Source organism: Oryctolagus cuniculus, chromosome 9 (assembly GCF_964237555.1).
Source record: "Oryctolagus cuniculus chromosome 9, mOryCun1.1, whole genome shotgun sequence".
Taxonomy (NCBI): Eukaryota; Metazoa; Chordata; class Mammalia; order Lagomorpha; family Leporidae; genus Oryctolagus; species Oryctolagus cuniculus.
The window spans coordinates 103,701,990-103,714,113 of record NC_091440.1 but is presented as its reverse complement, the minus strand read 5'-3'; the positions used below and the strand labels follow the sequence as shown (position 1 = coordinate 103,714,113).

Here is a 12,124-nt window from a genome sequence, read left to right as displayed (position 1 = left end):
GAACGTGGAAAGGGCCTGCGTGGAAACCCTGGATGCACGCTCCTTGGCCCTGGGTGACAGCCTCGCACAGGATGTCCTGTCCTGCTCCTAGGCCTCCCCTCTCCCCCGCACACCCTGACAGCCTCTCAGCTGCCTACCGCTCCTGTCCCGGCCCTGCCAAAGGCTGTGCACTCCTGCATAATTTATCCCACGTGTTTGTTTGTCATGCCTGCCAGAGGCGTCTGTCGTAAATGTTTCAATGCCTTAACGTCAGATGAGTTTGCTTTTGAAATTTTCTCCCTAGGGTGATGCACTGAACAGTAAATTAACACCCAACTATCCACAGCCGCCTCTTGGCACAGGTCCCCTTCCAGCCTCAGTGTGCCCATAAAACAGTCACTAAATGGAGACTGCAGGCAGCATCAGGCAGAGGGAAAGGCCGGTGCCGGCATCCACACTGGGTCAATATTTGGGTGACAAGCTCCACAAGGTCACTCCTGGGGAGAGCTGCAAGGGATTTGGCTTTCCAGCCCTCTCAGCGCTCTGTATCATTGGAGAAGGCTCTTGGAAGCCCCACCTGGGCTGTTCCTCTCGGTTTGCTTCATGCTCCTTGCAGCTCAGCACAAAGATATGGTTCCCTCCTCCTTGATCTGAGCCCACCTGTGTCACTCCCAGGATCTGTCACACTCTCATACCTGCGAACACCATTCCCACACTCCCTCACATACCCTCACTCACCCAAACACTTGCCCACAGCTCAGGAACGGTCTGGACACCTGATTGCTCATGCAGCCACAGCCTCTCAACTCTCCAAAGCAAGGGCTCAGTGGCGAATCGCCCACAGCCTGTAGGTTCTACTGTGATTAAACTGACTTAATGACAGGACTCTTGGGCCAGTCCTCTGCCAGTTACTCTCTGATGGACTGGCTGCCTTCTTTGCTTCCACTTCTTGTATCAACCCCTGAAAATTACCTCCTAGGATAACTAATCAGCTGACTTTCAGTTAGAGTCGGCCAGTGGGAGGTACTGATGGAAGCCTTGACATTAGGAGGGAAAACTTTAGGGTATTCCTCCCCCAGCTCCCCAGCAGCTTCCCTTGGCATCACCAGAAGTGGCCACACCTCCTCCAACAGCTCCAGCTGCCTTTGGGTAGTCCTGGCCCCTAGCTCTGGAAATATCCCTGTCCTACCAGGCCCAAGAGGGGCAGCCACTCCTGCTGCGGCTAACCTCTCACTTGCCTCAGTATCGCCACTTGGCTTTGCCGTCCCTTCTTCTGCATTAATAACTGGTTCTTCATGTTATTTTCCCTCTAATGAACTATGTCACTCTGCTTTCTCTAATAAATGGAACATTTACTGAAAGAAATGGAGGCATGGGCTAGAATTAGAAAGGGTTGCGTGAAGAGGTCAGAGGAATGAGAGGCAAAAACCAGGGGGCTGGCACTGTGGCACAGCAGGATAAACCCCTGGCCTGAAGTGCTGGCATCCCATATGGGTGCTGGTTCACAAGACCCAACTGCTCCTCTTCCGATCCAGCTCTCTGCTATTGCCTGGGAAAGCAGTAGAAGATGGCCCAAGTCCTTGGGCCCCTGCACCCACAAGGGAGACCCAGAAGAAGCTCCTGGTTCCTGCTTTTGGATCGGCACAGTTCTGGCCATTGCAGCCATCTGGGGAGTGAACCAGTGGAGGGAAGACCTCTCTCTCTGTCTCTACTTCTTTCTGTAACTCTGTCTTTCAAATAATTAAAATACAATCTTAAAAAAAAGCACTACCCCTCAGTCTCATTCCCAGCACCTTTCCATCTGCATTCCACATACAGCTCTGCTGTCACATGAGCAGAGAAAAAACCCAGCCCTGGAAGGGAATGTGATAAACCTCTGAATCTTTCCAGGATTGACGATTCCAGAAAAGACTCAAATTGATCCAGGAAAAACAAAAAGAAACAGCCTATTCTTTCATTAAAAGTTCCTTGGAAACACAGCATATACCAGTGTTTATGTTCCTGCATTCTCCCTACTGACTACTGAACTTCTGGATGTAAACTGAGCTAATTCTCCCCGCTGGCGCCCTCAGTGGAACTGGAGCAACAAGCATCACCCCACCAGCATTTGCAGAAAACCACCAGAGCAGGGTAGCAAGTTTGTCTCGTACCCATATTTCCAACAAATACCACAGTCCTTCCTGCCTTTCGACTGGGGAAGATCCGTGGAAAGAAAATACTCGGGAGATACAGAATCTAGAGGTTAACAGCACAGCTCTGGGGGCAAACTGCCTGGCGCTTACTCCAGTTTGGCTCCATACAGCGTTAAGGTCTCTCTAGACCTCAGCATATGATCAGTGAGTTGGGAGATCATAACGGCTGTTACGACTTCAGTGAAATAATACTGTACATATTGAACACTATAAATGTTACTTTTATCATTATGAACGTTCTCCCTATGCCCCCCGCCCTCAAAAATCAATAAAAGCTGATACAAAAAGTTTCAGAATATCACCATATAAGAAAAGTAAGGGATAGTCCAATTTCCAAAGTGACGGGTTGATGACCAATATCATCTCTGCACATCAATGAACAAAGTCACCAACTCAAATTACAGAAGTCATACAATACAAGCATCCCTTGTGAGAGCTGAGGCAGAAGGGACCCGGAACGGGCTCAGCCACCTGGAGAAAGCGCCAATGACCCCAACCCCATGGGTGAGGCTCCGCCCCTGTCTGCCCACCTTCGGGACTCACCGCCTTGCCGGTTATTGTGATTTCGTAGTCACCACCTCATTTCAGATCTGCATCATATGAATAAGATGTGAATTGTTCTTAGGGAAACCTTACAGAGAGATTAAAAAAAAAAAAAAAACAGCAACAGGCCACAGGTAACATCATGCGTAATAATAAAAGATTAAAAAATATTTTCCTAAGATCAAAAACAAGACAAGGATGTCCATCCTGACCATTTTTATTCAACATTTTACAGGAGATTCCAGTCAGAGAGAGAGAGAGAGAAAGAGAGAAAGGGGGGGGAATATACATCCAGATTCAAAAGGAAGCAGTAAAAATTTGTTTATAGACAAATGATATGACCTTATAAGCAGATAATGCCTAAAATCCTTTAAAAGCTATTAGAATAAATAAATTCAGAAAAGTGCTGGGATATAAGATCAGTATACAAAAGTCAATTGCATGTCTATATACCAGCAACTGAACAATCCAAAAATAAGACCAAGAAAACTACATTGGCAACAGCATAAAAATAATAAAATAATCCGATAAATTTAGAAAAGATGTGCAAGACTTATGCACTGAAAACTGGAAAACATTACTGGAAAAACAAATTTAAGGAACTGGAAATATATACAACTGTGTCTTTTCTCCACAGGGCCTTGGTTCCAAGACCTCCACAGATAACAGAATCTCTGGATGTTCAAGTCCTATATGTAAAATGGACTAATATTTGCATATAACCTATGTATATGCCCTTATACTTAAATCATCTTTCGATTACTTAAATAAAATGCAAATTCTACATAGTTGTTATACTGTGCTGCTTACAAATAATTACAAGGAAAAAAGTCCATACTTGTTCGTGACAGATGCAATTTGTTTTTTTCCTGAATGTTCTCAATCCATGGCTGGTTGAATCCATGTATGTGGAATCCATGGATACAAAGAACCAACTGTGCCATGCTATCATTAAGCCAGGGCTACTTCCAAAATTAATCTACAGGCTCAAATCAACCCTTATAAGAACTTTGGCTTGCTTTTTTGTTGTTTTGTTTTGCAGAAATTGACAAGCTAGTGATGAAATCCAAGTGGAAATTACAAGGCATCCAGAATTGTTAACAGTTTTGGAAAAAAAAGTATAAATTCATAGAACTCACACTTCCCAATCTCAAAACTTACCACAGAAGCACAATAATTGAGAGAATGTGGTATTGGCAAAAGGAAAGATATATGGATCAATGGACTAGAACTGAGTGTCCCAAAATAAACTCTGACATTTGTGGTCAGTTTATTTTTGATGAGGATGTCAAGATTATTCAATGAAGAAAAATAGTCTTTTCAACAAATGGTGCTGAACTTGGGCTCCTTCCTTACATCATGCACAGAACCTCACTGAAATGGATCATAAAACATAACTGTAGGAAGTAAAACTAGGAGTCTATCAGCAATAATTTCTTAGATGTGATCCTAAAGCACAAGTGACAACAGGAAAAACAACCCAATTAAACTACTTCAAAATGGAACACTTTAGTGCTTTCACTTTTCAACACAGTGAAGAGACAGCTTGCAGAACTAGAGAAAATATCTGTGGATTATATTACCTGATAAGGAACTGGTGCCAGAATATATTTATTTTAAAGACTTATTTTTATTTATTTGACAGAGAGAAGCAGAGACAGAGAGAGAAAGGTCTTCTACCCACTGTTTCACTCCCCAAATGCCCACAACAGTCGGGGCTGGGTTGATGCAAAGCCAGGAGCCAGCAGCTTCTTCCAGGTCTCCCACATGAGTCCAGGGGCCCAAGGACTTGGGCTATTTTCTGCTGCTTTCTCAGGTGCATTAGCAGGGAGCTGGATTGGAAGTGGAGCAGCTAGGACTTGAACTGGTGCACATATGCGGTGCTGTAGGCCAGGGCTTTAACCCACTGCACCACAGCACCAGCCCCCAGAATATATTTAAAAAGTCATACAGGTGCAGGCATTTGCCAAAGCAGGTAGGATGCTGCTTGACACATCAGAGTACCCACTTGTGAGTCCTGGGTCCAATTCCATCTTCCTGCTAACGCCAGCAGGCAGCAGGTGATGGCTCCAGTACTTGATCCCTGACCACGTGGGAGACCCAGATTGAGTTCTGGTTTCAGGCTAGCCCAGTTGTTGCAGGCATTTTGGGGGCGGGGTGAAGCAGCAGATGGAAGATCTGTCTGTCTCTGTCTCTTTACCTTTCAAATAAATGAATATAAATAAATAAAAATAAATAAGATCCTACAATATGAAAATAAAAAGCTAACTAACATAATTTTAAAGGGTTAAGGATTTAAACAGACATTTTTTTTTGACAGGCAGAGTTAGACAGTGAGAGAGAGAGAGAGACAGAGAGAAAAGTCTTCCTTCTGATGGTTCACCCCCCAAATGGCCACTACGGCAGGCACGCTGCGCCGATCTGAAGCCAGGAGCAGGTGCTTCCTCCTGGTCTCCCGTGCGGGTGCAGAGCCCAAGCACTTGAGCCATCCTCCACTGCCTTCCTGGGCCACAAAGCAGAGAGCTAGACTGGAAGAGGAGCAACCGGGACAGAATCCGGAGCCCCAACCAGGACTAGAACTCGGGGTGCCAGCACCACAGGTGGAGGATTAGCCTAGTGAGCTGCGGTGCCAGCCAAAACAGACATTTTTCTAAAGATGACACAAATGGCCAATAAGCACATGAAATGACACTCAGCAAAAAATGCAAATTAAACACATCATAAAATGCTGCTTCACACCACTAGAATGTGTAAAATTAAAGACACAAATTTTAAGGGTTGGCAAGGGTAGGGAACTACTGGAACCCTCATATCTTGTTGGTTGGGGTGTAAAACAGTGTATCACTTTGGAAAATAGTGTTGCAGTTCTTCAAAATGTTGAATATAAAGTTTCCACAAGATCCAGCAATTCCCCTCCAAGATATACACCCCAAAGAAATGAAAAAAATGCAAACAAAAACTTCTACAAAAATGTTCATCATAGCCTTATGCATAATAGTCAAAAAGTGGAGACCACCCCAATGTCCACCAACTGATAAATGGCTAAATCTTGAGGCAAATCTAGAACTTAAATATTATTTGGCAACAAGAAAGAATGAAGTTTTGAGACATGCTACAACATGGGTGAGCTTGAAAATTTTTTGCTAAGCAAGAAGTTCAAGTATGCATGGTACACAATTCTATGTACATGAAAATCCAGAATAGGAAAATCTGTAGAGATGGAAATTGGATCAATTGTTGCACAGAGCTTGGCAACTGATGGGTATAGGATTTCCTTTTTGGAGTAATAAAAATGTTTTAAAATAAACCCTAAAACATGTTTTAAACGTACATGGTGGGCATAATTGCACAGATGTGTGAATACACTAAACCACACTGAATTGTATACTTTAAGTGGGTGACTTTTAAGGTATGAGAAAGAAGTCTCAATGAAAATGTTTTAAAAAAAATGACTGTACCTGATAGCCTTAAAGTGCAAAAAGCAATGAGCCTTGTGTATTAAGGTACAACTTTGTTTGCGTACCAGCTGCCTAACTAGCTATGTGGTTTAGGCAAGCTCCTGAGCACTTTATCTTGCAACAGGAAGGAAAGCAGGGGAGGAGGTGACACGCAGCCTCAGGGCTACAGGGAAGGCAGAACCAAGGGATCCTCTGGGTGACAGGAGCCCAGGAAGGGCCACTGCTACACTTGATTCTTAGTCCCTGTCCATCCCCCAGGAAAAGGTGCCCTTCCTAGCTATCCCACACACAGAGGTGCCCCCAGAGCCAGAGCAGGGTGTGGGCATTAGCCAAATCCTCCCTGCTGCCAACAGCAGCATCCCTCCCATCAGACAGCAACATGTGCTCATGCTTCCTTCCCACCTATGGCCAGATCTGTAGCAAGAACAGGAGCATTTCCAGTATTAATGGAACACAGGGACCCTGAGAGGGATCCTGACGATCCAATTCTAGGCCATTTTACTTTCCACTACTCATCTGGGAAGGTCATTTCCCCCCCAGTGCCCGAAGGCATTAGATGCTTTGAGCTTTGCATTCTCCACAGAGTAATGAAAATAGAGGTTGAATGCTAAACCATAAACATATGTATCATTCATAATGCATTCAGATGTTTCTTAATTATTCATGGTTCCTGAAAGTTATTGGACCTATCCTGCATACATATCCCAGCAATGTTTATATTAGAACCACAGCCTCAGTGTACACAACTCCAGCTCCTTGGCATTCCCGTCTACGGGATTAAAATTAGATGAGTCAGTGGTCAATAAAAGTTACATGTGATTTTCATAAAATTATCCACTGTATATTGCTCGGGGCAGGGGGTGGAGAAAGAAACACGGAGTTGCTGAAGCTGACAGAACACAGAATGTTTGCTCTCCAATGAGGGGTCAGCAATAGCTCTTCTTTCCTAAGAACAAATTCATTATTTCCCTAAATAGCTGGTAGTCTTGAACTTGTTATTCATCTAGGAAAAAAAAATAACAACTCAGAGGACTTCTCTCTGTCTTCTGTTTAAGTCTCATATTTTTTTAAATGCCAGTATTCCGGGCTCCAAATCATCGGATTCTTCTGTTTTGGTGCTTGCATACATTTGCATGTTAACGTGAATGGTTCCAACTTAAAGAACATAAAATGAAATGAAAGTTGAATTCAAGTCCAAGATGGAGAAAAGACACATGTAAAAACAACAGATTTTCAATCTTGTTGAATTTTTTCAAGTATCAGATTTGGAAAGATATAAACACACACACACACACACACACACACACACACACACATCTTCTGATTTCAAAGGATGGCACTCAGGCACTCAGAGACAGGTACTGCCAAGAGGATCCCCCACTCCAGCCCCTCTGCGTACATACACACACACACATACACACACACAAGCACTACGAATATTTACATATCACAGCACAGATTCTGAAGCTGTTTAATGAGTGAATTCCACCTTAAAACTCTAAAAATTTGACTCAAAGGACAGGTTCAGCACCACAGTGCCGCCTTCGGAGGCCCGCTCAGATAAGATGAAATGTAAGGACTACCGGGTGAACAAGTCAAGCAAATACAGGCATGAGTTTGCCTCTGCTGGCCCTGTAAGCCATGTCTTCCATTTGATTTTGCCAGTGCATTTGGAAGGCAGGATGGTATAGTGGTCAGGTGCAAGACTCCGTAATAGACAGACCTGGGTTGGAAGCCCAGATCCACCCCCCATTTACTGCTGTAAGACCCCTGGCAAATGCCTTCATCTGTAGACGTGACTTTTTTTTTCATGAGTTTTCATTGACAAATAGGACCGACCTCATGGATTCAGGGTTAGCTGCTGTGGTGGTAACTGATCCAGTGATGGTTCTTTCCATTATTCCCAATCGAAGTGGTGGCCACCAGAGGAACCAGGCCTGAAAATCCTTTTCACCCAGACGAGTGAGACTGTGACCTGTGAGCTCCGACTTCCAGACAATGAGCGGTGTCAGGCTCTCACCTCATCCTATCCCACACTACCCCTCCTCAACAGCCCGGTTTCCTTTCACGAAGGCATTCCAAATACAAGGACCACATGTCTTAACAATAAATAAAGTGGACCACGTGCAACAGGTGCCGAGTCTTACCTCATCTTCACTCCCAGCGGTATTTGCATCTAATTTCTGGACCACCGACTTGTCACTCTCCTTCAGCATTTTCTCTCGAACTTTGCTCTCATACTCCGGCCGGGAATGTTCCTAAACCAAAGAGCCAGAGAGCAGTTAGTGGAGAGGAGGAAGCGTGCCCTTGGCCTGTGGGTTCTGACCAGACACCACAAGTACATGAGAGGCAGGGGTTTAGGACTGGACGCCATCAGACAGGAACTGCCACACCACTCACAGTTACGGGGAGTCTAGACCAAGAACGCAATGTGAGGGAGAAGAAAGGGAACGCACAACACTTGTGACGACACAGAAACCAAACCTGAGCACGTTCCTGGGGGTGGCACCGGTGTTGAGAAAGGAGAGAGGAAAAGTTAACAAGGCAGCTGATAGGAAGAAGTCATGTGCTTTGCAGAGCAGTTTGACCAAAGGCAGAAGGAGACATCTGGTCAACCCCCCACCTAGCCTTCTACCTCACACTTTAGCTTATAATCAGCCAAATCCCAGCTGGAAAAACAGATGTGTCCCCCAGCTGGGAGTGAGGGCAACAGCAAAACTGCTTCCTTGCTCCATTATTCTGTAAGTTACAATGGCGACCAATAAACATCAAAGTCGAAGGTGGCCATGGGGAATCTTAAAACTCACTTGCTCAGACCTGTTTCCTGTATGGCCTAGGTGAGTAACTCATTGGCAAGTACACTGATGCTCAAGAGACCTCCCTGGGCCATTCAGCCGTACAAACCTGAATTGTGAGTCACCAGGCATGGGAACGAGCACCTAACTCATCAAGAGGACCATGGTCAAATCAAATTAACGCAGATGCTGGGGCAGGAGGATGCATGACTCACTTCAAAGGGAATTTAACAGTGTACACCTGGCTCATTGGCAGGTCTTCCCTGCAGCTTCCAGCTCCCGGACAAATACCTACAGGTGCGAGGACTTGGTGTTCCTGCATTGTTTACCCACAACGCCTAGGCAGGGGTTCAGGCGCCACTGGCTTCAAGTGAGCTCCATTGCTCGGAGAACACACCTGTCCTTATCACTGCCCTCATGTCAGAGATTCCAGAAGCCAACAGGCTTAGTTTCTGCCCTGTATCTGGTTTTCACAAGACATGCCAGAGAGGAGAGACCATGTAGGCGACTCACAAGCAGACCCAATAAAGCCGCAGGTGATGCCATTGAAGTGTCAAGTCCTGTCCTCATCACCCAATCTCTGAGGCTATGTCAGCCCCGCCCCTTCCAGGAGGCCTCCTCTGACAGTTGCAACATAGCTACCGGGCAGGATCTCCTCCCTCTCTGAATTTCTAGACTTTTATGGCTTATACCAACATTCTAAGTCTTGATTACATATATTTCTTTCATCATTTCCTAGCTTTTATTATTTCTTTGCACGTGAGAGTCTTCTTGTCCTCACATGAGGATTGGCTACCTGCTCTATATTATTTCATGTTCCTCGCAGTAACTGCCACCATGCAGAACACACAGACACCTCTAAATGCTTGTGAAGTTACTTGATTGCTTCTCTTCCTTTGATCTATTCTCCAGCATAGAGAAGTGTACATTTCCCAGGGTATATGCCAAGAAAGTTGGAGCTACAAAAGGACTCCAAGGTCTAAAAGACGGGAAAATAGCACAAAATGTGTCGCCTTTGTTGTGAGAGTCACAAGGAGAATTTTAAAAAAATCTGAAAAGTACTACTGTGAAGACACCTGCTTCATTTTCTAAAGTCCTCCCTTTCCCACAGGACAGTTTTTGCCTGCTAGAATCCACATCCTGCAGGAATACTTTGAGAAATAGAGTCTTGAAGCTTTCCTCCAGAGCACGTGAATCTGGTTGCTTTTCTTCTATGACATTCCAATGGAAGATTTCAGCTAAAAACCAAAGCGGTGTCCTTTGGTGAATACCACAATATGGGTTCTAGAACTTGATGAGCCACCGCGGCTTCTCCTTTTGCATACCCTGCAGACGGGCTGAGAAAGACTCTCCTGGCTGATTGGCAGGGTGTTTCCTACTCCTCTTGGGCTTCCCAAGGCGAGCCGTGGTGTCACACAGAGGGCTTCCTCATGTCGCTCCAGCTGTGGCTGTGTCCCATCTCACCCACCCTGGGTCCCAGTTCAGACACGTCTCATACGTTCTGACCGAGTCTGGCATCAGGACTCAGGAGTCTGGGACTCAAAGCAGTCAGGTTACCCTGCATTCTGGCAGAGGCAGGTCGGACAAAGCTCTTCCTATGTGCAGATTGGATGAGGTTATAGATTCCTTCAACAGCCGGACAACTGAGATCCTGGTCACAGCAAAATCTGGACCTAGAGAGGGCTTTGACAAGGGCAGGTTGATTCCCCAGACCCAATCTCCCTGGTTGAATGATCTGAGGCCAGATCATCTTAAATACATAACACCTCCCACCAAGACTCTAGGAACTATTTCTATGGGTCGGTCTCCCCAGGAGCAGGCCTAGAGGAAGCGTCCAGGACAAATGCAGGACCATCCTTGGGTGATCCAAAGGTGGGATCCAGATGTACATTCAACAAAGAGTCATCAAACACCTACTATGCCCTGGGACCTTTTGTAGGCACAGGGGCTCTGGTGTTGGCACTGTGGCCAAGATCCCTCTTCTCAGAGAGCTTACCTTCCAGTGCAGGAAGGTAAAAGGAAGTAAACTAACACACAAATAAGAAACTAGCAGATGAAGATAAGAAACACAGAAGGCAGTAACCTTTTCACCAAGACAAGAAAAGACTGTTCAGACCATTGTGGAGATGGGACAGGGTGGCGTGGGGGACAAAAGCAGTCTACCCAGTGGGACTGGCCGAAGCAGAGTGGCGTGACTTGGAACAGAATGAAGGGTGATGTGGTTGGAAAGGCTGAGCAAGGAAGAGAATGGCATGAGTCAAGGTCAGAAAGGCAAGCAGGGGATCTTGCTTCCTCGGTGATGGGAAGTTGTTGAGGATATCTGAAGCTTGCTGTGACAGGTGTTGGTGGAGAGATGGATGAGCAGGACGCTCTGTGCCCAGAACTCCAGGAATGCCTCAGCAGAGGGAGAGAAGGGAGTCTGGCAGGGGAGGTTGGCTGAGCGGAAGGTGGCACCACTTTACAGCTAAAGACCCAGGGACCTGGGAAGCCCACTTGCAACAAGGGCACACCGTAATCAAAGGTGCCCCACAACAAGACCTTGGGTGCTATCCACAGGGACACCCCATGGGTCAGGGCTGCACTGGCCCAGTGGGTTGGCTCTGGCATTTGCTTGCTCTCTTCCTTCCCTGCCCTTGTCAGAAAGCAGTTGCCAGCTGGGTTTCCCCCCAACTCTCGCTTCTCTTTGGATTGTGAGCTGCATTTGAGCCATTCTGCTTGCCCAACCCCTCCCAGGGTGGTCCTCATGTTGCGGCCCCTCCAGGTGAGAACAGTGTATGCATGGGAGGAATAGTACAGGAAGGAACTGTGGTATATGTGTGAGTGAGCACCCTCCTTCCTCCGAGAAGCGGTTTCCTAGTGAACACTCCAGAGAAGAATGAGGGCTTGAGGCTGAAGACGACCAGCCCTGGGAGTACAAGGGGACTGCAAGAAGTTTGTGCAAAACTTCTTGAAATCCTCGCATAGTTTTTTCAAAATACACGTTTTCCAATAACTCTTTAGAGACCCCACGTACACACGGTTTCAACTTTGTTGGCACCAAAATAAACTCACCCTTTAATTCCATTTTTCCACAAACCTTTTGGGGGTACCCTATAGCCCTGATTCTGAGGGATATCTGGTTAAAATGGAAAACACCTTTAACCATGGCCTTCTAAGA

At 45.9% G+C, this 12,124-nt stretch overlaps 1 protein-coding gene across 6 annotated transcripts in view; it reads right to left on the bottom strand.

Annotated features, from left to right (window-relative positions):
* Nucleotides 1-12,124, bottom strand: part of ANO2 (anoctamin 2) — a 387,627-nt gene that overhangs the window by 158,825 nt on the left and 216,678 nt on the right. For 4 of the 6 annotated variants that reach the window (XM_070049342.1, XM_070049346.1, XM_070049345.1 and 1 more), the window contains 2 exons: nucleotides 8,657-8,668; nucleotides 8,320-8,430 (listed from right to left, as the gene is read on the bottom strand). In XM_070049342.1, the coding sequence (XP_069905443.1) occupies nucleotides 8,320-8,430; nucleotides 8,657-8,668 (123 nt within the window). The remainder of the gene's footprint in view (nucleotides 1-8,319; nucleotides 8,431-8,656; nucleotides 8,669-12,124) is intronic. The other 2 variants (XM_070049344.1, XM_070049347.1) reach the window with 1 other exon arrangement.